Below are 27450 nucleotides of genomic sequence, written 5' to 3' on the forward strand. Positions count from 1 at the left end.
TCTCCTTTAGGATGGACTGATTGGATCTCCTTGCAGTCCAAGGGACTCTCAAGAGTCTTCTCCAACACCACAGTTCAAAAGCATCAATTCTTTGGCACTCAGCTTTCTTCACAGTCCAACTCTCACAACCATACATGACCACTGGAAAAACCATAGCCTTGACTAGATGGACCTTTGTTGGCAAAGGAATGTCTCTGCTTTTCAATATACTATCTAGGTTTGTCATAACTTTCCTTCCAAGGAGTAAGTGTCTTTTAATTTCATGGCTGCAATCACCATCTGCAGTGATTTTGGAGCCCCCAATAATAAAGTCAGCCACTGTTTCCACTGTTTCCCCATCTATTTCCCATGAAGTGATGGGACCGGATGCCATGATCTTCATTTTCTGAATGTTGAGCTTTAAGCCAACTTTTTCACTCTCCTCTTTCACTTTCATCAAGAGGCTTTTTAGCTCCTCTTCACTTTCTGCCATAAGGGTGGTGGCATCTGCATATCTGAGTTTATTAATATTTCTCCCGGCAATCTTGATTCCAACTTGTGCTTCATCCAGCCCAGCATTTCTCATGATGTACTCTGTATATAAGTTAAATAAACAGGGTGACAATATACAGCCTTGATGTACTCCTTTTCCTATTTGGAACCAGTCTGTTGTTCCATGTTCTGTTCTAACTGGTGCTTCCTGACCTGCATATAGGTTTCTCAGGAGGCAGGTCAGGTGGTCTGGTATTCCCATCTCTTTCAGAATTTTCCACAGTTTCTTGTGATCCACACAGTCAAAGGCTTTGGCATAGTCAATAAAGCAGAAGTAGATGTTTTTCTGGAACTCTCTTGCTTTTTCCATGATCCAGCAGATGTTGGCAATTTGATCTCTGGTTCCTCTGCCTTTTCTAAAACCAGCTTGAACATCTGGAAGTTCACAGTTCACGTACTACTGAAGCCTGGCTTGGAGAATTTTGAGCATTACTTTACTAGCATGTGAGATGAGTGCAATTGTGTGGTAGTTTGAGCATTCTTTGGCATTGCCTTTCTTTGGGATTGGAATGAAAACTGACCTTTTCCAGTCCTGGTTTAGCAAGTAGCTTTCCAGGAATGGGAGGGAAAGAGGCAGAGGAAGAAATCACCTGCAGTTTCTCCCCATTGTGCTCAAACTTGGCATAAGTGGTATAAAACCTTCCAATGGGTTTTGGGGTGTGGAGGGCGTGGCTGAGAGCAGTAAGGAGGCTGTTGCTGTTTAGGTGGATAGAGGGGCTGAAACACCTCCTGCCTCCCCGGCCTGAGTCCAGTCTTCCCACTGCAGCCCCCAAGGCCTGAGTGAGGCCTGGGAGACAGGCTGAGGGATAAAGGACTTCACAGAGAGATAGGAGCCTGGTCTCAGGGTGGGCTGGATGCTGGGGGTGGAAAGGCTGAGAAGCTTACAGCTCCTCAGAGCCAGGCTGGCACCAGGGAGCCGGCAGAGAGATGCCAGGGGGTATTTCACCAACAGGAGGCAGCAGGCACCCAGTTGGAGGGCTGGGCAAAGGGGGCCTCTATGCAAGGCAGCCAGACCTCAGAGGGACCACACAGGCACCTCCAGCCAGATGCCACCCAGGGCATAGCAAACTTTGGGAAGGGAAAAGCCCCTGTTAAAAGGAAACAGAAGGGCTTCCCTGGTGGCTCAGCGGTAAAGAATCGCCTGCCAGTGCGGGAGACACAGGTTCGATCCTGATCCAGGAGGATCCCACATGCCCCAGAGTGACTAACTAAGCCCGTGCACCACAACTATTGAGCCTAGTTCTAGAGTCAGTTCAGTTCAGTTGCTCAGTCGTGCCCGACTCTTTGCGACCCTGTGCACTGCAGCCTGGTAGTCTTCCCTGTCCATCACCCACTCGTTCTGGAGTCTGGGAGCCACAGATGCTGAGTCCCTGCACCCTAGGGCCTGTGCTCTGCAACAAGAGGAGCCACCCGATGAGAAGCCCACGCACCTCACCTGGAGAGTAGTCCCCACTTGCTGCAGCTAGAGAAAAGCTAGCAAAACAGTGAAGACTCAGCACAGCCAAAAATAAGGAAATGAGTAATTTTTTTAAAAAAGGGAAACAGTAGCCCCCAGATGGAGTCACTCAGGTTAAACTCACAATGGCAAAGCAAGACTTAGCACTTACCCTAACTGCAGCATCAACCCCCCAGGAAGGGGACCTATCATCAATCAGCCTGATGGGGTGACTCCGTTCCCTTTAAGAGGTACGCTTTGCCTGAAACAATGCACCCTTTCTCTGCTACTAATTTCCTTTTTCTATCTCTTTCCCCCTTGAGAAACCTTTCCTTTTCTACAATTCAGCTCAGCTTCTGTTTGCTAAATGGGGCACCGCTTGATTTATGAATTGGTGCATAAATCCAATGTGATCCTTACATTTACTCAGTTGAGTGGTTTTTTTTTTTTAATGCCCTGATAGGAAATTGGGGCCTGAATTTGCCAAATACTCACCCACAAATGACTTACTCTGAAACCATGCCTGATAGGGTTAAAAAACCCATATTGAAACTGTGTCCAATTAGAGTTAATAGAAACTGGTGACTAAGAAATTCCTGAGCTTGCCTTGCAGAACAGGAGGTAAGAACAGCTTGTTAAAAACTCCCCCGCTTGTAATCCGCCTTCCCTGACCAGGCTCACCTTAATTATTTTCTGACTTCTTAACCCCCTATGCAGACAAGTCTGCATATGGGTCATTGTAGTAATAGGTAGATGGGCTCAAGTTGTTTTCCAAGAACTTAAGGTTGACTCTGGTCCGTTTCAAGCCAGCTAAGAGTGTAGGGACTACCTACCCTAAAACTGGACCTGCTCAGGTGTTCAAAGAACAACCTTTTGACATCAAACTACACCCTCAGATCACACTAAGAGCTACCACTTTAGAACACAACTCCCCCAGAGAAGGATGTGACTCAGATACACTTGCACAGAACCCTGATCACCTCACCTTTTCCTCTGCCTCCCATCTCCCTGCTTCTTTATCCCGTAAACATCTCAAGCCCATTGTCTTGAGGCAGGCATGTCTAAGATTCATTCTCCTATCTCCTCACTTGGCTGCCTTGTGAGTAAACTCTTTCTCTGCTGCAAACCCCATGGTTGTCAAGAAAATGTTGCCGAAAAGATTGTGTTTCATATGCAAGAGATGGAGGTTTTTTCCTTTCTAGCAAGTTGGAGATGGTTAGGGGAGTTTAAGGAAATGAATTGATTCATGTTCATCTGGGTTACAGGGTGTGCTTTCTGTCTCACCAGAGAAGCAGGTTTCCTGCAGGTGACAGGTAACTGGCTCATCCAGCATCTCTTGGGGCTATGGTTTCATAAAAATCACTGTAGCAAACACACCCTGCTGCCCTCAGTCCAATGGCCGGCCAATCCCTGAGGCTCCCAGGACTGAGAAGAAGCCATGCCTGGAGTGTTGCCAGGGAAAACAGCAGGGAGGCCCGGATGGCCCGGTGGCCCAGGGTTGGTCAGTTCCACCTCCAGGATGGCTTCAGGTCAGAGCAGCTCCAGGTGTGGGAGGCCAGGACAGCAGGGCTACAAAAGTCCCCACGGGTCCCAGCTCAGGGCCCTCCAGCTTCTCATTTCTCCTCACAGGCCCAGGAAAAGCAGTCAGTCCCCATCCTGCAGACCAAGCCTGGCTGGGTGGGCTCCCTACCACCACCCCCAACAAAGCAAAGCCCCCAGTGTGGCCTCAGGGGGCACTGAGGAGAGGGCCTGGGACCTCTGGACATATAAATGTAAACAAATCACACAGCCCTAGGTTCCAGCTGGTGTGTGAACACACACACACATACACACACATGGACAAATCTCAGCCCATGACTGCCCAAAAGGCTGTTCCCACAGGCACAGGGTCTAGAACTGGGGCTCTCATTTCTTAGCTATATGACCATGGGGCAGGCCACCCCACCCTCTCGAGCTCTCAGTTTCCTCATTTGTGAAATGGGAGGGAGCATCAGGACCACAATCCCATGTCTCAAATCAAAGGGGTCAGAAGCGTTTCAGTTTCCAATTTGGGGGATCCTGGAAAGGTGCAGATATCATATATTATGTAACACCCCCTGAAGCCCTCTTGTAGAGTAAACCCTAAACCTGGGGGTTTTTGTTGTTTGTAATGCAAGAGCCTGACTTAATCTTTTATTGCTGAGGCATCCGCTTTGAAGATGGTGATATTGAATAAACACATTGGTAGCCCTAGCACTCGATAAAAAGCCAGCTGCCTTCCCCATGGAGGCCCCTTGGTTTTAGAGCTCTTGGCCATGAAATTAAAAGACGCTTACTCCTTGGAAGAAAAGTTATGACCAACCTAGATAGCATATTCAAAAGCAGAGACATTACTTTGCCGACTAAGGTCTGTCTAGTCAAGGCTATGGTTTTTCCTGTGGTCATGTATGGATGTGAGAGTTGGACTGTGAAGAAGGCTGAGTGCCGAAGAATTGATGCTTTTGAACTGTGGTGTTGGAAAAGACTCTTGAGAGTCCCTTGGACTGCAAGGAGATCCAACCAGCCCATTCTGAAGGAGATCAACCCCGGGATTTCTTTGGAAGGAATGATGCTAAAGCTGAAACTCCAGTACTCTGGCCACCTCATGCGAAGAGTTGACTCATTGGAAAAGACTTTGATGCTGGGAGGGATTGGGAGCAGGAGGAGAAGGGGACGACAGAGGATGAGATGGCTGGATGGCATCACGGACTCGATGGACGTGAGTCTGAGTGAACTCCGGGAGATGGTGAAGGACAGGGAGGCCTGGTGTGCTGCGATTCATGGGGTCGCAAAGAGTCGGACACGACTGAGCGACTGAACTGAACTGGTTGATTTTAATCACTGACCATTTGGGTCACTTGCTCCCGTGCCTTCAATTTCCCCTCTTAGGTTTAAATTTACCAGTAAAGAGGGAGCCCTTGAAGACTCTGGGCCCCACCTTTGACCCCAGTAAAAGCAGAACCCCAGGCTCTTCTGCTCTGTCTTTTCTCCATTCCCCTCTTAACCACCCCCCAACCCCGGACTTGTAAGTAATAAACCTTTATTTAATTAACCAATTTTTTTTCTTTTATGTAATTTTATAGTCCATGGGGTTGCAAAGAGTCGGACACAACTGAGCTACTAACACATAAGTCTTAAACCTTTATTTATTTTTAAGTTTTTTGATGGTTATTGCTGCAGGGCACCTTGTAAGCATGAGAACCCCAGGGGCGGTCCAAACACAACATGGATTATTGTACACTGAGACCGGGGCTTCCCTGGTGGCTCAATGGTAAAGAATCATGCAGGGAACCAGGGTTTGGTCCCTGGTCGGGAAAAGCCTGCACGCTGTGTGGCAGCTAAGCCCATGAACCACAACTGCAGAGCCGGTGCTCTAGAGCCTGGGAGCCGCAACTGCGGAAGCCCATGTGCCTGGAGCCCGTGCTCCTCAACAAGAGGAGCCGCTGCGACGAGCCACTCATGCACCCCAGCTAGAGAGGAGCCCCGCTCGCCAGACGAGGGAAAAGCCCACAGAGCAGTGAAGGCCAGCACAGCCGAAACCAAATAAACGAATAAATACAGTTATATATATAGATAGCCCTGAGATCAGCCCCAAACACCCTCCTTGTTCAAACATTAGGTTTATTTCTGCAGGGAAACAATATTCAAGAGAAGGTAGATGCATCAAAACTATACACTTGTTCCAGCTTGGGTCATTTTACCACCAAATGAACCATGAAAAAACGTTTCTGTTTTCCAGAGCCTTTTGCGTTTCACAGTCACAGAAAAGAGGCCTTCGACTTTGGGGTCAACCCCCTCCTCGGAGGGCAGGTGAGCGCTCTCATGGCAGGGCCGTGGACGCATTTGTTAGGTGTTGGTTCCATGCTGAGCGTTGCCTCATTTGCTCCGGGGCTCCTCACAGTGGCTCTCTGCCACAAGGGCTGTTTTACTAAATACCCATTTCACAGATGGGGAATCAAGGCCAAGGGCAGTTGAGAAAGCAGCTCACAGTGACACAGCTCCAGATGGTCTGCTTGACTTCAGAGTTCTTGCAGGGCGTAAGCACCCTCACTCTGCTCTTGGAACAGCTGGGACCAGGAGAGGTGAGACTGGACCTGACAGATTCAGATAGCTCCTTCATTGCACATCTCCTAGAGAAAGAAGCAGAAAGGAAAGTAAAAGTGCAGCCATTGCTCAATAAGCTCCGGGGAGGTCTCCCCCACCGCGCCCCCCCCGCCCACCCCCCCAGAGCTGCTTTGGCATTGACACTTCTGTGCTTGCCTCACTGAACTTGCATCCAGTTTTGCAATCAGAGCCTCGGGTCTTTCCCATGATGAGCAAGACCAGCTGGAGACTGCTCTGTGTGTTTGCCCTCCTGCAGCCTAGACGCTCACAGCCCTCTGCTGGATCTGAGACCCCTGGAGGGGAGACGAAGGCAGGCCCTTGGGACCTGAGGCCACGGTGAGTGCTTCATTGAGAGCAGGTGGGCCAGGAGACCCAGGAGGAGGGCTGCTCTGCGGCCTCACTTCTAAAGGACAATGGGCCCAAGAGGTTGCCCCTGCAGTTGGTTTGGGAGAAAGAGTTATACTGTCAGGAACCCCCATGCTGTTCAAATCCCCATCCGGCCAGCTCCTAGTGTCAGCTCCGGTCTGAAATTCAGTTTCTTTACTTGATAAATTGGGATAGAAATCTCTCCCTCAGAGGTCATTTGAAGTTTAAATAAAAACATGATTAAGCATGTGATTAGACCAACCAAACTGCATCTTCCCCTCCATTGGCTGGGGACCCCTGGATCGTAGACAGAGAGAAACCTGGACCCCAGAACACAGGCGACATCACGGGCCAAGGCATTTCCCTAGCAGTTCTTTACAAGAGTGGTTTAGGAGTATCATCTTTATAGGAAAAGATGCCAGATGAATTGTCTCAAAATTGCCACCTGCAATGTTTCTTGTGTTGTATGCTTATTTAGGGAGTTTGAGGGGCAGGAGTTGGTGATAAAGATTAAGGGGATTATCTCAAAGCTGTGTTCCAGAGTATCCAACTTCTCTGACATCAATGGTGTATATGAGGGAATTGGTTTGAGGGGAAGGGACAGAATACGGCAGAGCTGAAGGCTCCCCAAACAACAAAGAAAGTCTCATACATATCAGCTCTCATATGAAAATGACTTCTCTAATCCTCGCCCATCATTTCCATCCCTCTCCCAACATAACATCCTCTGACATCTCCCGAGAGAAGGTCAGTAGTGAGAGGATGGGACCTGGTGGGACCAAAGGGCTCCCTGCTGTCACTTTAGCTCTTCATTTAGTAGGAATAATAGGGGAAATGGGGGAGCTTTCAGGAGCTGCTGGGAAAGGCTGGGGCTCCTCCAGGGTTTCTCAGCCTCAGCACCGCTGACAGCTTGGACAGGACCATTCTTTGCTGTGGGGCCGTCCTGTGCACTGTAGGGTGTTTAGCAGCATCTCCGACCTCTACCCACTAGGTGCCAGGAGCAGTGTCCCCTGACGCCCACCACTGAATGTCTATGGGCGTCACCACTATCCCCCGGGGAGAAAGCTCATCCCTGATGGAGATCCACTGCTCGAGACCTAACTGGAATCACACGGGGCTCCTCCACTTCCCAAGTGCTTGACATTTGCTTTGTAGCGTATTTCTAGCATTATTTATTTGGGGCTGTGCTGGGTCTTCATTGCTTCGAGAGCTCTAGCTGCGGCTAATGGGGCCTTCTCACTGCAGTGACTTCTCTTGTTGCGGAGCACAGACTCTAGGGTGTGTGGGCTTCAGAAGTTGCAGTTCCCAGGCTCTGGAGCACAGGCTCAGTAGTTGTGGCACACGGCCTTAGCTGCTCCCTAGCAGGAGGGATCTTCCCCGATCAGGGACTGAACTAGTGTTTACCGTATTGGCAGGCAGGTTCTTTACCACTGAGCCATCAGGGAAGCCCTCTCATTTTTTGAAGCTACTGAATGTTTTTAAAACCACGACAACATGAAAGAATTTCACAGACATTGTGTTGGGAGAAAGAAACCAAAGAACTGATGCCATTGACGTGAAAATCAAGACCAGGCAAACAAATGAAAGGTTATAGAAATCAGCGTAGTGATCACCAGTGTGGTGGGGTGCATGTTGGCTGGGTTTGGGTTAAGGAAACCGTCTGTCCTTTATCTCGATCTGGGTGGTGATGACTTGGATGTGTGACGTCAAAATGTATGAAGCTGAGGACTTTGTTTTGTGTACTTATCCTATAGAAGCTCACCTCAACATATAATGTAAAAACAACAGTTTTCAAATATTTAGTCCTTTATGTCTTATTATTATTTGGATTTCGCATCATCTAAAATCCCTCCACACTTGAGTTTCTTTTTTGAAGTTTTAAAAATCTTTTTGTCCATAAGTCACAGCAGGTGGGATCTTAGTTCCCCGATCAGGATTGAACCTGTGTCCCCTGCATTGGAAGTGTGGACGGAAACTTAATCACTGGACTGCCAAGGAAGTCCCCACACTTGAATTTCATACGATTTCATGGAACTTGTTTTCTGTGTCTTCACCCAGAAAATCCTTTGAGTCGTGGTGACAGCTCTCATTCTCCCATGGACAAAATGAGCATGGATTTGGTGCCACAGAACCTGCTGGACAGGTAGGCAGGGAAAGCCTGCAAGACTGGTGTCAGTTTGCAAAGGTAATCCAGAGCCCTGTGTCCCTGGGGAAAGGGCGACTTCTGCAGAAATGCTTAGGCATTCTCACGACATGTGACAAATGTGTTCCAGGAGAACAGCCATGAATGAGGCCTGCCGTCTCACTGGTCATTATGTATGTGAAGATATGTCCCTGGGAGAAAAATATTCCACGGTTTACACTATTTTGGAGCACAAGTCAAGTTCTTGTTAGGTACCTGACCCTGGGCAACAGGACTCCGAGGGCAGAAACTGCCCCCTTGGACGTCACTTCTGTGAGGTTGATGTATCACCAAAAAAGCCCCTTAACATTGCCTCATTCATGAATTTAAGCTCCAGCATGCATTCATCAGCAGACATAGCATCGCCAGCCCCACATAGGCCATCAGCCAATGTCTCCTGAGGGAATTAGGTGAGCTACACATGTGTAACAGAATTAGATTGTAGTTCTGTGTCAGGAGGCATTGCTGCCTAACATAGGATGCGTGCATACTCAGTCATTCAGTCCTGTCCGACTCTGCGACCTTACAGACTGTAGCCTGCCAGGCTCCTCTGTCCACTCTAGTATTCTTGCCTGCAGAATCCCATGGACAGGGGAGGCTCGTGGGCTGCAGTCCATGGGATGCCAAGGAGTTGGACACAACTCAGTAACTAACACTTTCACGTTCCATCTGGGCTTCTGCTTCCACCACAGAAAAGTAAAGGAGGAAGCTTAGATCTTCCCCAGGGCTCCTTCCACCTCTGATATCCTCCTGTGGGCCTCACCTGGCCTCCTCAGCTCGCCCTGAAGGAGTTGCACCCAGGGCCCTGAGCTTGAGGAAAGCACCTGAGGGAGCAGGCTTTCTTCCTCAGCCCCCAGACTGCTCTCCCATGGAGGCCACACTCAGCCGAGCCGGTGAAGATCCCTCGGTACTGCCTAAGGACACGGAGAGGGGAGGGGAGGGGAAGGGGTCCTCTTGTCCCTGACTTCTTCCGTGAAGAATCAGTCTGCTTAAGAGAGGGAGGAAAGCCAGCCAAGTGCCAAGGAGAACACTCAGAACATTAGCGATCATTTATCTCAGCCCTCTCAGTGTGTGACTCCTGAGAGAAACAAAGGCACAGCAGAGTAACCGAGTTCAAGGGCATCAAAGTGAAGGATGCACTATACAATACAGGGCCCCTTCCCGCTGACTCACCCCTGCGTGTGCAGGGCTCCCAACCTCCCGCCCAGCACCTGGTCGCCTCTTCCTCCTACTTTCCTCAGACCTTTCCCTGCCCCCAGTTAGTCCCAGGTTCCTGATCGTGACTCGGATCTTAGCATCAGCCACTGCCCCACCTCAGTTACATTTTCATAGCCTCTTTGAACACGGTTGAAAAAGTCCCTTGGCGCTAATCCATTTCCTCCCTCCCTTTGGCCAAAGCTCCATTTCTCTCATTTCCTTCCAGATGCCCCTCTTACATCTTTCTTCTCTGAAGCAAATTAGCAGCTCCTAACGATGTTCTGGGACATTTCTTATTAATAGTTGGGTTAGAGGTAACAGAGATGCTAGGAAGATGCAAGGAGAATGTAAAGTCTGGAGTGGCAAGAAGATCCAGAAACCATGTGGGTGCCGGGGTCCAGCCCTGGTAGACCCAGGGTGATTTGAAGGGGAGATGGAGTAGGCGAGGAAAAAACTTATTTATTTATAAATATAAGATTAGATTAGGAAGAAATAGTGTAGTAGGAAAATTTAGTGGAGAAAAGAGGCTGCATAACTTGGTTTACGTGGAAAACTAATAAAGTTTCAGACAAGGAACTTGCACCATCTATGTTAGGCCACTGGCGTCCTCTTGAATAGCAGGGGATGCCCCACCTTGGGCTCCCTCTCCGTGGATCTTAGAAGCCAGGGCAAGTAAATAGACATGGCGAGCCTCCACGCCCCAGATGGGAATTCAGCCTGAAATTAGAATAAAGAGGAGACACGGGGGAGACCAGTCCTTCCAATGACTGGCCTGGCCTCTATTGTCTAGAAAGGCCTTTTATACCTTTTTGATTATACATAGAGATCAATGAGTAATATAAAATTATGCAGTGTTAGCAGCCCAGACTCTTATCAAAACCAGGCTTTTCTCTCTGTATACCTAGTTGTATACACAAGTCTTAGGTGATTTACATCATCTTTTGGCCAAAAGGGCCAATTAACATTTTACAGCCTTTTTTCTGATAAGGGTTTGTCAACCAGAAGATTTATTTGTGTTTTTTTGTTGTTTTTTTTAAAGTCTGGTGCCACTCTCAGAAAGTACTAAATAAAGTTACATTCTTATATAGCAAAGATACAGCAATTTATAACAAGTAAAAGGAGTACAGTGATTTATAACAAAAGAAAAGTAACCAACTCAAAAGTCTAGTGTTGCTAACATCAAAACTACTGTATACCTTTTTCCATATCCCAATTACATTGATTAATATCTTCTCAGGTGCCTAAAAGATAAAGAATATGGAGGCCTGGCAGCAATCTTTGAGTCAACAGTGAAATCCATCACCAATATGATTTTTAGCTCTTTAGAAAAGGCTCTGTATTTTTAAGATGCTTTAAGCTTTGTCCCTCTCTTGGTTGGGGGGCTGTAAGCAATTTATAAGCTGTAAAAAGTCTAGGGGAACCTGTTAGGCAAACTAGAGAGTTATCAGAGGGGGTTTGAACTGAAACATCCCTTTCAAATGCAGAAGACTAAAGCCCTGAGTTAACTTTATCTAGAGTGTGTCAGAAGAGTGGAAAAGTAAAATACAATAAGGCAGGCAGATTCTGGTTTGGGGGGTACATGCTCAGGAAATTCCAGGGGGAAACCCTGAGGCTTGACTCGCCTTGCCCATCAGGCCTCTCCGCATGACCTTGTCACGGGTGGGATTCCTCACACTGGCTCCCGGCACGTGGGCTTGGCTAAGAATTTGGCTTTCCCATCCGGGGGACTGGAAATCTTTATTTCGCTCATCCACAGGGACGCGGATGACATTCTTCCGTGTGATGATGTGAAGCCGCAAGATAGTGACCTGTCAGCTGAAGAAAGAATATTTTTGGAAGAGTTTCCCAACTTGAAAGGGGAGCTGGACGTGGACATCCAGAAGCTCCGTGCCCTTGCAGACCGCGTTGACACAACACACAAAACCCTCTCCAAGACCAGCGTGGTGGCCAGTTCCATCACCGTGGTCTCCAGAGCCATCAGCATCCTGGGCTTAGTCCTTGCTCCGGCAACAGCAGGGGGAAGCCTGGTGCTCTCCACTGCAGGTAGAGTTCTGGGGACAGCAGGGGAGGTCACCAGTATCTTGACCAATGTTTTGGAACGTTTTCACAGTCAAGAAGCCCAAGCTCAGGTCGGTAGCCTAATGCCCTCCCATGGCCGAAAAGTCAGGCGAGCAGGGGTGGACTACATCATGGCCGCTGGAAAGGTGATTCAGAATTGTAGAAGCACCATCGAGGATGTTCAGAAGAGCATCCGTGCCTTTCAGATCACCAAGGCCCACCCACACCTGGCCACCGCTGCCAAGCGCCTCCTGACCACTGGCCAGGTCTCAGCCCGAAGGAGCAGGCAAGTGCAAAGGGCCTTTGAAGGTACCACACTGGTGATGAAAACCAAGGCTCGCTTGCTGGGCAGTGCGCTGGCTGGCTTTTCCCTCAGCGTGGACTTGGCCTCCCTCCTCAAGGACTGGAAGCAGCTGAAGGAGGGAGCCAGAACAGAGCTTGCGGAAGGGCTAAGGGCCCAGGCTCGGGAGCTGGAAAGGCAGCTGACACAACTCACCCAGCGCTACGAGAGCCTGCAGCAGAGGGTGAGGCTGTGCGGTCCCTCGTGGGTGGCAGAGCGGGGGGAAAGCTTTAACTGGGTGTATGGGAGCTGGGGCCTGTGGGAGGGGTCATGAGGAAGCCAGTGTGTGTACAGTTTGCCTGCCTATTCCCAAGGATGTGGGGCGTCTGGTGGCCCTGGACGTCCAAATGGCATCAAGTGCATCTTGAAACTGTTCTGCATAGACCTGTCATGCTTTCTGTTTTCCCACCAAAGCTTCTTCTTTTTGTTTTTTAACTTTTCTTTATTTAGAAAAACAACTTTTTATTTTGTATTGGAGTATAGCCAATTAACTATGTGATAGTTTCAGGTGGACAGCAAAAGGCCTCAGCCATACATACACATGTACCCATTCTCCTCCAAATTTCCCTCCCATCCAAGTTGCTACGTAACATCCGCCAATGGTTCTAGACTTCCCTGTACTGGGAAGAGGGTCTTCCCAGCAGTACAGAAGAGGACACTGAGTCCAAGGGAGTGTTAGGGATTGAAATGTATCCCCCTAACCTTTATACACAGAAGTGCTAAGCCCAAAGGTGACGTTTTGTTGCTGGGGTCTTTGGGGGGCGGTGACTGGGGTTGAATGAGGTTGTAGGACTGGGGCTGTAATCCTCGGAGACTGGTGTTCTTATAAGAGGAGGAGGGAACACAGGGGGACTCTCTTTCTCTGCCTACACCGGCACAGAGGAAAGACCATAAGCCAGGAGGCGTCCTCACCAGGAGCCCAACCGACCAGCACCTGAATGTAGGGCTTGCAGCCTCCACAACTATGAGAAAATACATTTCTGCTGTTTAACCTCCCAGACTGCAGTGTTCATAAGGAGCTTATATAACTTGCCAAATGCTTGCAGCAAGGTGGAGGGAATCAGAATGACAGCCGGGAAGCCTGACCTAGGAGCCTGGGCTTGGATCTCCATGCTGAGCTGCCCCAGTAGCGTCACTCTGGTGTTTTTGTGGCTTTTTTTTTCCCCCAGAAACTCTTGCAAGAAAAAAAGCCTGTGAGCTCTTCAGAGGGAACCATGGGGACTGTGCCTCTGCCTCCAGCCACGTGTGGGGAAGCCGGATCCCAGGTGACAGGGGAAGATGAAGGCAATTGATCTCGGGGTCTCTGAGTGGAATCAAAGGGGACCAGGGAGGGGGAGGGCAAGGTTGGCAGAAGCCATGCCTGGAGACTTACCAGCTGGCAGGCCCACAAGGGGCTGGTGCGTGTCACACTGTCTGCTAGTGGGAGTCAGTTGGTCCCCCTTCTTCCTTCCTGCATGTAACTCACTCCCTGGACTCCAGCATCTCCTCCCCTCACACTTACTCTCTTGCATTGTTGACGCCAGGCTCTAGGTTAAGTACTGACATCAGACACAAGGGCTCCAGGGATGGAGGATATGTTGTGTTCTCCTTCGGGTTGCCCTTCTCTGTCCTTCCCCTCCCCAACCTGGGCAGTAATTGCCAGAGAAGTTCCTGGAGGTTTGCACAAAACAGGATGTCACTGGAACCTGCTCAACCAGATTTGCATTAGGAAGGGGCCGCTCTGTCCTCCTCACTGAGCGCAAGTTCTTGGAGCTCCTCAGTACCTTGGAACCTGTAAGGACTCTTAATTCCCAGTTCACCCAACTTACATCTTTTTTTTTTTTTCTTTTCTGTGTTTCAGCTCCTATTTTAGAAGTCATGCATGGACGTTCAGCACAACTTTTTAAAATTCAGGAAAGTAATAAGGGAAGAAAATAGTGCCCCAGTCAAGGCTGACAGCTGCTGGTTATTTTGCTGGAGAATTTTCTTCCTGTGCTTTTCTTGCTTTGGGCATTACTGCCTACTGGAGAGCCTTCTTCAAGGTTGCATTGTAAAATAGACTTTTCCTGTAACCCACTGAGTTTTCTTTCTTTTTCATTCTCAATTCCCTCATTTGTCTGCAGAGCTATAACCTTCCATTTTGGTGTTTTCACTTAGGAATATTTTCTACCATTCCATGTTTCCCTGCATTTTTATAGACATTGTGTTTTTTTGTTACAAACTATTCTTACCTATAACCTTTTAGTTAGATATATATTAGTCATCACTGTTAAGTGGCCAAAACCAATTTAAACAGACTTATACAAAAGAAAAGAATTTATTGGCTCATGTACTTTAAAACCTTAAGGGAACAGTGAGCTTCAGGTGTGTGTGTGTGTGTGTGTGTGTGTGTGTGTGTGTACCCAGGGGATTAAAATGATGTCATCAGGCATCTGTCTTTCCATTTCTCAGAAAGACTTCTGTCAGGTTCAGCCATCTTTGCCTCATCACCCCCAGGTGTGCCTGCTGCTGGCTGGGGGCTCCCACGTGGAAAGGAGTGGGGCAAAGTCTAGAGACCCACTCTGATTGATCAGGACTGGTTCACGTGCCTATGCTGGCACTGGTTGCTAAGATGGGCTATGGGAACTCTCTTCTGATTCAGCGTTTTTAAATAGTTGTCTCCCAGGCTGTGGTTCCTGCTTTTTTTGCTGCCATTCCCTTTTTATAATTTTTTCATGAGCCTAACAGTAAGTAAACAGCTTTCATCCCATTTAATATTGTTCTGTACGTGTGCATGAGCACTGTTCAAGTTCTGAATAAATATTATCAATAATACTTGCATAAAATACTGTGTTCACAAAACTAGGGGGTTTGTTTGTTTTGTGGAAAGTTTGGAATGAAAGAAAAGAAAGAATCAGACAATGGAGACTGGAGATTCACGTCTGAGGCTTATTGGCCTGGTTACATTTCTGAGTTTCGGTTTGTTGAGCCATGAAATAAGCGTCGCCTGAATAAAATCCAGGTCTCCATCTGGGTGCAGATATGCAGCATCCAGCTCAGTGCAGTCTGGGATAAAACACCTTGACATAAGCTCAAATCTTTGCTAGTGCCCTGAGTCAGCACGCAGAGAGGATGAGGGTGGAGGCTGGGAAAGGGAGGGGTTCTCTGGTTCCTCCACTGGGGCAGAAGCTTCTGGAAAGAAGACATTCCTCTTCTCCCCTGCCCCTTTCTCCATCCCTTCCTTCCTTCCTCATAGCCCAGACAGCTTCTGTGCCATCTTCTTCCCTGAAATGCCTTCAGCAGGCAGCACCCCCACTAAACACACACTTCCCTATTAGGGTCTACGTCCCAGAAACATGCTCGTCTACATCACCTGGAACTCTGGTGAACAAATGCCTTCCCGTCATTTTATCTCCCCACTGGTTACATCTTAGTCCTCTTTGCCAAGAGAAGCCCATTGACTTCTTCTGTTACTTAGGGCAGCCCCCACCCCCACCCCCACTGTCCTCCTCTCCCTTCTGGATTGAGTGGGGTTCTTCATGGGTGCCCTGGGGGTGGCACATGGCCCTCCATCACAGTCAGGAGTTCTGAGACACCTCTCAGTTCTGAGGCATTCTCTATAAGATGAAGAAGGTGCAGTTACATGACCCAGTGAGAGCAGAGCCATCAGATACCAGATACCAGATACCTACCCCTCTCCTCAGGGTCCTCTGCCTGCCTCTTGTCTGTAGAAAAACTTTAGCCTCCTACGCCTTTCCTGAGTTCCAAAGAATAAATTAGAGAAGTGAGAAAATGCAGAAAGACAGGAAAACAGTCAAGCAAGACAAAATGATAACAGTCTAGCCCACTAAACAAAGTCAGGAACTTTCAGCTCTCCCTCCAGGCCTGTAGAGAATACTCTGAGCTCCTCCTGAGTTGTTTTGCAGATACTGAAACCCCCACCAGGGGGAGGAAGTTAACTGTTTGCTGCCCGCAAGCCCGCAAGCGCATGGATCCCAGGCTGGTCAGAACCAGATGGTTGACAATGTTGACAGTTGATTACCTCACCACCTGCCAGTCAGAAGACGGTCCACGAGCTGGTCATGCACCCCACAATCCCCCTCCCTCACCATGTCTTTAAAAACCTTTCCCTGAAAGCCATCGAGGAGTCAGCGTCTTTGACCACTAGCTTCCTGGACTCCTTGCTTGGAGCCCTTCAATACGTGCTGAACTTTCCTTGGTGTCTGCACATTGTCTTTATTGCATGCAGGTGAGTGGACCCAACTTTGGTTCCTTCCATTACTTCCTAACCTTCTTTTAGAAAAACTAAAACAGGGACTTCCCTGGGGGTCCAGTGGTTGAGAATCCACCTGCCAATGCAGGGGACTCAGGTTTGATCCCTGGTTGGGGAACTAAGATCCCGTATGCCACAAGGTGACTAAACCAGCATGCTGCAACTAGAGAGAGCCCGCGAGCTTCAACTAGAGAAGCTTGAATGCTATAATAAAGACCTAGCACAGAGAAGATACATAAAAATTTAAAAATTAAAAGAAATAAAAATCTTTTAAAGCTCAGAAGAACCGAAGACCAAAATCAAATTCTCTTCTACAGTCCAAATGCAATTTTTAAAATCAAGAAAGCATCCTCCCCAACGTCTTATTTTGACCAGTTTCAGCGAATGGCGTTCTCCTAGTATAGTTTTTTAATTTAGGAGTAATTTCAAACATATAGAAGTGTTCAAGAGTGTGTAAAGAACTCCCGATTCATGGCCATTCTTTGCCCCTGTGCCAGTTTTCAATGTATTGCCTCTCCGCTCCAAACCCACCCTTGAGTGCACAGCCTGTGAGTGCAGAACTGGACCCTCTTGATGGTTCTCTGTTGCCAGCTGGCTCCATGTTAAGCTTGGTCAGTGCAGGGTGTACTGCAGGGGGAGGGGTGTGGGCGCGTGTTCTTGTCCCTGGGGAGCTCAGTCGTCAGGTGGACCGGTGAATTCAAGATCAGCCCCAAGGCAACTTTCTTCGGGTTCCGTGGATGCAGCTTCCCACCTGAGGCTTCCCCTAAAGGCGGCTTCTGCCCAGTTGGATTGAGAAGGTCGACAGCGGCCCCTCCACCTGGTAGTTTTTGCCTGCCCCTCAAACGGCAAGCATCAGATGCCTAGTCCAGTTTCATATTCAGTTTTCTACGGGACTGTTTGTAGTTTTTTAGTGGGCTTGTTGGAGTTCTTTAAGTTTTCTGGATACGGGTCTTTTGAGGATCAGGAGACCATGCAGTAATGAAGATGGAGGCAGAGGCTGGAAATGGGGGTTGAGTCAAGCAGACCGTAGGAGCTGCGGTAAAAAGCCTGGGCTTGGACTTGAAAGCCAGGGGCATCCTGAGAAGGGTTTCTTGTCACTGAGTTTCTTGCCTAGTTTGGTCAAGGACTGGGGACAGTAGAGCTTCCTGGGAGTTTGATTAGAAATGTGGAATTTCAGTCATCTGAATCCTAGTCAGCCATCGGACAAGACCCCAGGGGACTTGTGTGCACATTGCGAGATGTGCTGCCCCATGAGGAACCCTCAGCATCTCTGGAGCATCCTGTCTCTGTGGCCGAAAAGGAGGAAGTGGGCAGAGTTGTCTTCAGACATGGTTTCTGGTCCGAGGTAAGTGCCCTCATTCCTGTGAGCTGTTCACTAGCTGAGCTCTTTTCCTGACTAGAGGGCTGAAGTATGGTGATAAGCAGCTCCCCAGTTCCCGAGAGCTGTGTCTGCTACCCAGGCAGCACTGCAGACGGCAGTCAGCTGTGGCCCAGACCTTTGGAAACCCAGCTCAAAGCTGCCTCATCTCATCTGCCTCACTTTCCAAAATGAGAGATGTGCCTTCAAGTTGTGGGGACCCAGCATAGAAGCAAAAAGTGGGCCAACCTGTGTCCACACGCTGCACATACCAGGAGAGATGCTCAGTGAACACACTTCCTACTGAGCTGCCTTCCCTTGGCTATAAGATGCAAGGAACATAAATGCACTGACCTATGTGTTGTGTGGAGCAACGTGGGAGAAAACGAATGTAAAGTCCTTTATTAAATAACACACCCTTCAAAATACTCATTTGTACACTGGCTGAGGGTGGTAGAAGCAAAAGAGATTCATGTCTTCTCTCTTGCTTATCTGAAGTGTCGGTATCTTTTATAAAAAACAGGTAAAAGGTAAATGGGTTCTGAACACAAAGCTGAAAAGATGCATCCTTTGTCAGTTTCCAGATAATTTCTGAGTAGACCTAAGCTATCGTATGCCAGCAAATTTGGAAAACTCAGCAGTGGCCACAGGACTGGAAAAGGTCACTTTTCATTCCAATCTCAAAGAAAGGCAATGGCAAAAAATGCCCAAACTACCGCATAATTGCACTCATCTCACACGCTAGTAAAGTAATGCTCAAAATTCTCCAAGACAGGCTTCAGCAATATGTGAACCGTGAGCTTCCAGATGTTCAAGCTGGTTTTAGAAAAGGCAGAGGAACCAGAGATCAAATTGCCAACATCTTCTGCATCATCAAAAAAGCAAGAGAGTTCCAGAAAAACATCTACTTCTGCTTTATTGACTATGCCAAAGCCTTTGACTGTGTGGATCACAAGAAACTGTGGAAAATTCTGAAAGAGATGGGAATACCAGACCACCTAACCTGCCTCCTGAGAAACCTATATGCAGGTCAGGAAGCACCAGTTAGAACTGGACATGGAACAACAGACTGGTTCCAAATAGGAAAAGGAGTGCGTCAAGGCTGTATATTGTCACCCCGCTTATTTAACTTATATGCAGAGTACATCATGAGAAATGCTGGGCTGGAAGAAGCACAAGGTGGAATCAAGATTGCCAGGAGAAATATCAGTAAACTCAGATATGCAGGTGACACCACCCTTATGGCAGAAAGTGAAGAGGAGCTAAAAAGCCTCTTGATGAAAGTGAAAGAGGAGAGTGAAAAAGTTGGCTTAAAGCTCAACATTCAGAAAATGAAGATCATGGCATCTGGTCCCATCACTTCATGGGAAATAGATGGGGAAACAGTGTCAGACTTTATTATTTGGGGGTCCAAAATCACTGCAGATGGTGACTGCAGCCATGAAATTAAGACGCTTACTCCTTGGAAGAAAAGTTATGACCAACCTAGATAGTATATTGAAAAGAAGAGACATTTCTTTGCCAACAAAGATCCGTCTAGTCAAGGGTATGGTTTTTCCAGTGGTCATGTATGGATGTGAGAGTTGGACTGTGAAGAAAGCTGAGCGCCGAAGAATTGATGCTTTTGAACTGTGGTGTTGGAGAAGACTCTTGAGAGTCCCTTGGACTGCAAGGAGATCCAACCAGTCCATTCTGAAGGAGATCAGTCCTGGGTGTTCATTGGAAGGACTGATGCTGAAGCTGAAACTCCAGTACTTTGGCCCCCTCATGCGAAGAGTTGACTCATTGGAAAAGACTCTGATGCTAGGAGGGATTGAGGGCAGGAGGAGAAGGGGATGACAGAGGATGAGATGGCTGGATGGCATCACCGAGTTGATGGACATGAGTCTGAGTGAACTCCGGGAGATGGTGATGGACAGGGAGGCCTGGCGTGCAAGGATTCATGGGGTCATGCAAAGAGTCAGACATGACTGAGCGACCGAACTAAACTGAAGCTATCGTGAGTCAAAACATCTTTTCTTCTATAATCCTGAGAGCCAATAGCATAGCAGACATTATCCTGGAAAGTGAGAATCACGGCATTGGCATGCACACCCCCACTTGCAGAGCCTCTGAAGATCTCTCCATCTCCATTTCTGTAGCTGCTGCTTGCTTGCTCTTGTGATGGAGGTTACTATGGAAAGGTGTTTTTCTTTTCTTTTTTTTTATTTTATTTTATCTTTAGATGGGGCTAAGGCATGGCCAGGGGCTTTCCTGGTGGCTCAGATGGTTAAGAATCTGCCTGCAATGAGGGAGACCTGGGTTCGATCCCAAGGTCCAGAAGATCCACGGGAGAAGGAACTAGCAACCCACTCCAGTATTCTTGCCTGGTGATTTTCACAGAGGAGGGCTACAGTCCATGAGGTCGCAAAGAGTTGGATACAGCTGAGTGACTAACACCACCATATCTTTACATATTTGTTCTGTTCACGCTTCTCAGTTTCCTTCTTCGGGGATTCCAATGAGCACAGGTTGGAGTTCTGCCTTTATTTCATCTATTTTTGCCAAATCTTTTCAGCATTTCATTTTGCTCAGTATTCTCATCTCTGTCTTTCGTGTGGCTTTTTTTTTTTTTTAATAGTGTCTCTTCCCCCTTGTATGAATGCTAATAAGCATTTGCTTCTGTGACAGATTTATTTTTCTTTTCTGGGGGTGTTGAATCAAGAGGCATGTGGGATTGTAGCTCTCAGATCAGGGATCTAATCCGGGGCCCCTGCAGTGGAAATGCGGAGTATTAATCACAGGGGCATAAGGGAAATCTCTTATTTTTCTCTTCTTTTCCTTCCTAAGTTTTACCAGTTGCCAGTGAATTTCCTCCAACTGTCTGGCCATGCCTTTCCTCAGCCCTCAGATCTCTGTTTACAACCTTGCATTGTAGAGGAAATTGCTTCAGCAAATTTTTAAAAAATTAATTGCAAAATAATTGTTCACAATTTTCATCAGCTTTTGGCTTCACTTTTCTGGTGAGGATTCTTTATCTGTCATCTGTTTTTGTTGTTGCTGTTTAGTATCTTCCTTTTTATCATTACTTTTTTTATTGTGGTAAAATACATAATACCACATAAAATTGATCATTTCATCAGTGGTATTAAGCAAATTTACATGGTTGTACAACCATCACCACCATCCATCTTCAGAACTTTTTCATCTTCTCAAATGGAAACTCTGCTCCCAGTAAACACTAACTTCCTATTCTTCTCCCCCTCAGCCCCGGGTGCTGCTGCTGCTGCTATGTCACTTCAGTCGTGTCCGACTCTGTGTGACCCCATAGATGGCAGCCCACCAGGCTCCCTTGTTCCTGGGATTCTCCAGGCAAGAACACTGGAGTGGGTTGCCATTTCCTTCTCCAATGCATGAAAGTGAAAAGTGAACGTGAAGTCGCTCAGTCGTGTCCGACTCTTAGTGACCCCATGGACTGCAGCCTACCAGGCTCCTCTATCCATGGGATTTTCCAGGCAGGAGTACTGGAGTGGGGTGCCATTGCCAACAACCCTTTAATTTTGACTTTTTTAAAAAACTTGCATTGTGTAACTTGTGGCATCTTAGTTCCCTGAAAAGGGATCAAACCCAGGCCCCCTGCAGTGGAAACACAGAGTCCTAACCACTGGCCCAGCAGGGAAGTCTCCAAATTGGACTGTCTTAGGTGCCTCAGATAAATGGAATCATACAATATTTGGCTTTTGAAAGTTCAGTCGTATCTGACTCTTTGCGACCCCATGGACTGTAGCCTGCCAGGCTCCTCTGTCCATGGGATTTTCCAGGCAAGAATACTGGAGTGGGTTGCCATTCCCTTCTCCAGGAGATCTTCCTGACCCAGGGATTGAACGCAGGTCTTCTGCATGGCAGGTAGATTCTTTACCATCTGAACCACCAGGGATCTGTGACTGGTTTATTTCAATTAGTTTTCTTAAAATAACTTTCTAGGCTCAAGATGCTTCTGCCTAGTGTGCCAAATAAACCCAAATGTAGACAGTTTCCCTGTGTCTGTAAATGGTCTGCTGACCAGAAACACAGTGTATCCAGTTGGCTGAACCCTAAACAGCAAGCTGTTCTGGGCCTTCTCGTCCCAAACAAGGTTGATTATATGGCCCCGGCCAATCAGATAGTTTACTTTTCTCGTCCTTGCTCTTTATTCTATAAAAGCTTCTTGCCTGCCACCCTGTTTTACACTCCTCCAAAAGGACACTATCTGCTTCATGAAGTGTGAAAAGTTATTTGTATCACCTAGAATTTTTTCATTGATCATTATTTAAACAGTATCAATACAATGTCCTCAGTGTTCATCCATGTAGTTGCCTTGTCAGAAAATAATTTCTTCTTATGTCTGAATAATATTTCATGCTACGGATGCACTACGTTTTATTCCGCCATTCATCCATTGACAGACATTTGGGTTGTCCACCTGTTAGCTATTGTGATTAGTGCTAATATGAATATGCATATACCAATATCTGTTCTAGACAGCACTTTCAATTCTTTTGGATATATACCCAGAAATGGAATTTTGGGATCATATGGTCATTACAGTTTTAATTTTTCAAGTCGCTGATTTACCGTTAGCAGTGGCCACACCATTTTATATTCCTGCCAACAATGCACAAGTGTTCCAGTTTCTTCACAGTCTTGACAATACTTGCTGTCCTCTGGAATTTTTGCTTTTTGTTTTCATTTTCTTCTGCATCATATTGTGGGTATGAGATGGTACCTCAGTGTGGTTTTACTTGGCCTTATTGATTAGTGGCGTTGAGCATCTTTTCATGCGCTTATTGGCCATTTGTATGTCACCTTTTCGTCTATTTACTTATCTTTGGCTGTGCTGGGTCTTTGTGGTTGCTCGTGGGCTTTCTCCAGTTACAGCGAGCTGGGGCTGCTCTCTAGTCGCGATGTGTGAACTTACCGCAGTAGCTTCTCTTGTTGAAGAGCACGGGTTCCAGGGCATGAGGACTTCAGTAATTGTGGCCCACAGGCTTAGTTGGCCCAAGGCATGTGGGCCAATCCCGGATCAGGGATGGAACTCATGTCCCTGCATTGGAGGTGGATTCTTAACCGCTGGACCACCAGGGAAGTTCTATATATCTTCTTTTGAGAAATGTCTATTTAAGTCCTTTGCCCATTTTAAAATTCGGTTGGTTGTTTTTTGCTGTTCTTGGGTTAATACTTTTTGTGTAGACTTTGTGTTGGTTGCCTTTTTTCATGAGCCAGCTTTTTGTGAGACATCCAAATAGAGAAGAAGCCTGGGCTGTGTTCTAGGCTCAGAACTGTTCTTTCTAATCTAGGACCATCTGCATGTCTGATCTGAAAGTGAAAGTGTTCATTGTTCATTCGTGTCTGACTCTTTGCCACCCCCATGAACTGTAGCCTGCAGGCTCCTCTGTCCATGGAATTCTCAGGAAAGAATACTGGAGTGGGTTGCCATTCCCTTCTCCAGGGGAGCTAGCTAACCAACCCAGAGATCGAACTTGAGTCTCCTGCATTGCAGGCAGATTCATTAACATCTGAGCCACCAGGAAAGCCCATATTTCTGCTGCTGTAGCTAAGTTGCTTCAGTTGTGTCCAACTCTGTGCAGTCCCATAGACGGCAGCCCACCAGGCTCCCCCGTCCCTGGGATTCTCCAGGCAAGAACACTGGAGTGGGTTGCCATTTCCTTCTCCAATGCATGAAAGTGAAAAGTGAAAGTGAAGTCGTTCAGTTGTGTCCGACTCTTAGCGATCCCATGGACTGCAGCCTACCAGGCTCCTCCATCCATGGGAGTTTCCAGGCGAGAGTACTGGAGTGGGTTGCCATTGTCTTCTCTGCTATATTTCTGATCTAGAACCTTATACCCCACGTCCAAGGTAAGAGAAACCCAACTAAGACGGTAGGTGTTATGAGAGGACATCAGAGGGCAGACACACTGAAACCATAATCACAGAAAACTAGCCAGTCTGATCACACAGAGCACAGCCTTGTCTAACTCAATGAAACTAAGCCATGCTGTGTGGGGCCACCCAAGATGGCCAGGTCATGGTGGAGAAGTCTGACAGAATGTGGTCCACTAGAAAAGGGAATGGCAAACCACTTCAGTATTCTTGCCTCGAGAACCCCATGAACAGTATGAAAAGGCAAAATGATAGGATACTGAAAGAGGAACTCCCCAGGTTGGTAAATGCCCAATATGCTACTGGAGATCGTGAAGAAATAACTCTGGAAAGAATGAAGGGATGGAGCCAAAGCAAAAACAATACCCAGCTGTGGATGTGACTGGTGATACAAGCAAGGTCCCATGCTGTAAAGAGCAATATTGCACAGGAACCTGGAGTGTTAGGTCCATGAATCAAGGCAAATTGGAAGTGGTCAAACAGGAGATGGCAAGAGTGAACATTGACATTCTAGGAATCAGTGAACTAAGATGGACTGGAATGGGTGAATTTAACTCAGATGACCATTATATCTACTACTGTGGGTAGGAATCCCTTAGAAGAAATGGAGTAGCCATCATGGTCAACAAAAGAGTCCGAAATGCAGTACTTGGATGCAATCTCAAAAATGACAGAATGATCTCTGTTCGTTTCCAAGGCAAACCATTCAATGTCACAGTAATCCAAGCCGATGCCCCAAGCTGAAGTTGAATGGTTCTATGAAGACCTACAAGACCTTTTAGAACTAACACCCAAAAAGATGTCCTTTTCATTATAGGGGACTGGAATGCAAAAGTAGGAAGTCAAGAAACACCTGGAGTAACAGGCAAATTTGGCCTTGAAATACAGAATGAAGCAGGGCAAAGGCTAATAGAGTTTTGCCAAGAGAACGCACTGGTCATAGCAAACACCCTCTTCCAACAACACAAAAGAAGACTCTACACATGGACATCACCAGATGGTCAACACCGAAATCAGACTGATTATATTCTTTGTAGCCAAAGATGGAGAAGCTATACACAGTCAGCAAAAACAAGACTGGGAGCTGACTGTGGCTCAGATCATGAATCCTTATTGCCAAATTTAGACTTAAATTGAAGAAAGTAGGGAAAACCACTAGACCATTCAGGTATGACCTAAATCAAATCCCTTATGATTATACATTGGAAGTGACAAATAGATTTAAGGGACTAGATCTGATAAACAGAGTGCCTGATGAACTATGGAATGAAGTTCGTGACATTGTACAGGAGACAGGGATCAAGAGCATCCCCATGGAAAAGAAAGGCAAAAAAGCAAAATGACTGTCTGAGGAGGTCTTACAAATAGCTGAGAAAAGAAGAGAAGCAAAAAGCAAAGGAGAAAAGGAAAGACATAAGCATCTGAATGCAGAGTTCCAAAGAATAGCAAGAAGAGATAAGAAAGCCTTCCTCAGTGATCAGTGCAAAGAAATAGAGGAAAACAACAGAATGGGAAAGACTAGAGATCTCGTCCAGAAAATTAGAGATACCAAGGGAACATTTCATGCAAAGATGGGCTCGATAAAGGACGGAAATGGTGTGGGTCTAACAGAAGCAGAAGATATTAAGAAGAGGTGGCAAGAATACACAGAAGAATTGTACAAAAAAGATCTTCACGACCCAGATAATCATGATAGTGTGATCCCTCACCTAGAGCCAGACATCCTGGAATGTGAAGTCAAGTGGGCCTTAGAAAGCATCACTACAAACAAAGCTAGTGGAAGTGATGGAATTCCAGTTGAGCTGTTTCAAATCCTGAAAGATGATGCTGTCCAAGTGCTGCACTCAATATGCCAACAAATTTGGAAAACTCAGCAGTGGGCACAGGACTGGAAAAGGTCAGTTTTCATTCCAATCCCAAAGAAAGGCAATGCCAAAGAATGCTCAAACTACCACACAATTGCACTCATCTCACATGCTAGTAAAGTAATGCTCAAAATTCTCCAAGACAGGCTTCAGCAATATGTGAACCGTGAACTTCCAGATGTTCAAGCCGGTTTTAGAAAAGGCAGAGGAACCAGAGATCAAATTGCCAACATCCGCTGGATCATCATAAAAGCAAGAGAGTTCCAGAAAAACATCTATTTCTGCTTTATTGACTATGCCAAAGCCTTTGACTGTGTGGATCACAAGAAACTGTGGAAAATTCTGAAAGAGATGGGAATACCAGACCACCTAACCTGCCTCTTGAGAAACCTATATGCAGGTCAGGAAGCACCAGTTAGAACTGGACATGGAACAACAGACTGGTTCCAAATAGGAAAATCAGTATGTCAAGGCTGTGTATTGTCACCCTGCTTATTTAACTTATATGCAGAGTACATCATGAGAAATGCTGGACTGGAAGAAACACAAGCTGGAATCCAGATTTCCGGGAGAAATATCAATAACCTCAGGTATGCAGATGCCACTACCCTTATGACAGAAAGTGAAGAGGAACTAAAACACCTCTTGATGAAAGTGAAAGAGGAGAGTGAAAAAGTTGGCTTAAAGCTCAGCATTCAGAAAACAAAGATCATGGCATCTGGTCCCATCACTTCATGGGAAATAGATGGGGAAACAGTGGAAACAGTGTTAGACTTCATTATTTTGGGCTCCAAAATCACTGCAGATGGTGACTGCAGCCGTGAAATTAAAAGATGCTTACTCCTTGGAAGGAAAGTTATGACCAATCTAGATAGCATATTCAAAAGCAGAGACATTACTTTGCCAACAAAGTTCTGTCTAGTCAAGGCTATGGTTTTTCCAGTGGTCATGTATGGATGTGAGATTGGACTGTGAAGAAAGCTGAGTGCCAAAGAATTGATGCTTTCAAACTGTGGTGTTGGAGAAGACTCTTGAGAGTCCCTTGGACTGCAAGGAGATCCAAACAGTCCATCCTAAAGGAGATCAGTCCTGGGTGATTATTGGAAGGACTGATGCTGAAGCTGAAACTCCAATATTTTGCCACCTCATGCGAAGAGTTGACTCATTGGAAAAGACCCTGATTCTGGGAGAGATTGGGGGCAGGAGGAGAAGGGGATGACAGAGGATGAGATGGCTGGATGGCATCACCGACTCAATGGACATGGGTTTGGGTGGACTCTGAGAGTTGGTGATGGACAGGGAGGCCTGGCGTGCTTTGATTCATGGGGTGGCAAGAGTCAGACACGACTGAGTGACTAAACTGAACTGAACCCCCTATTTCTCCTCGGGCAATGGAATTGGCTGGTTTTCAGACTGTTCATAATGCATATTCTTTTTCTCCTTCCTGTCTTGAGGACAAACTGCTTCTAATTATAGCTTCTCTTACTGTGTTTCCTCACTTAGTCATTTAAATAAATTTTTTAAAATTGGAGCATAATTGCTTAGCAGTGTTGTATTGGTTTCTGCCATACAACAACGTGAATCGGTTGTAAGTATCTTCAACGTTTCTTGGAACCAGTTCAGATTTATTGAAAAACTTATTCTTACTATTTTCTTAAAATGGATTTTTTTTGTAGTTTTTTACTTTGGGAATGCTCTCCACTTGAAGAGGCACAATTTTTCCTGAAATCTTCAATCATCATCCACTTTTTCTGCAATCTGCAATTATTGGCATCTTCTCCCCTTTCCTCTCAAAGCCCTACTCCTTCCCAGTGCTTTTGGCTTCCTTCTGATCTATTTTACCTACTTTCCCTATTCTCTAATAGATG

General features: G+C 46.8%; 1 protein-coding gene across 1 annotated transcript; it reads left to right on the plus strand.

Annotated features, from left to right (window-relative positions):
* The first annotated feature begins 6247 nt into the window (after positions 1 to 6247).
* Positions 6248 to 15035, plus strand: LOC138435908 (apolipoprotein L6-like). Its single transcript, XM_069581091.1, has 5 exons — positions 6248 to 6424; positions 8513 to 8597; positions 11590 to 12415; positions 13401 to 13496; positions 14072 to 15035. The coding sequence occupies exons 2-5, from the start codon at positions 8551 to 8553 to the stop codon at positions 14081 to 14083; spliced, it is 981 nt and encodes a 326-aa protein (XP_069437192.1). The 5' UTR covers positions 6248 to 6424; positions 8513 to 8550; the 3' UTR covers positions 14084 to 15035.
* The last annotated feature ends 12415 nt before the right edge of the window (positions 15036 to 27450 follow it).

This window comes from Ovis canadensis, chromosome 3 (assembly GCF_042477335.2).
Source record: "Ovis canadensis isolate MfBH-ARS-UI-01 breed Bighorn chromosome 3, ARS-UI_OviCan_v2, whole genome shotgun sequence".
In the NCBI taxonomy this organism is placed as follows: Eukaryota; Metazoa; Chordata; class Mammalia; order Artiodactyla; family Bovidae; genus Ovis; species Ovis canadensis.

Coding starts and splice junctions, on each gene's coding strand:
- LOC138435908 (XM_069581091.1), top strand. CDS start 8,551: ATGGACAAAATGAGCATGGATTTGGTGCCACAGAACCTGCTGGACAG. Junction 8,598..11,589: donor CCACAGAACCTGCTGGACAG/GTAGGCAGGGAA, acceptor GCTCATCCACAG/GGACGCGGATGACATTCTTC. Junction 12,416..13,400: donor ACGAGAGCCTGCAGCAGAGG/GTGAGGCTGTGC, acceptor TTTTTCCCCCAG/AAACTCTTGCAAGAAAAAAA.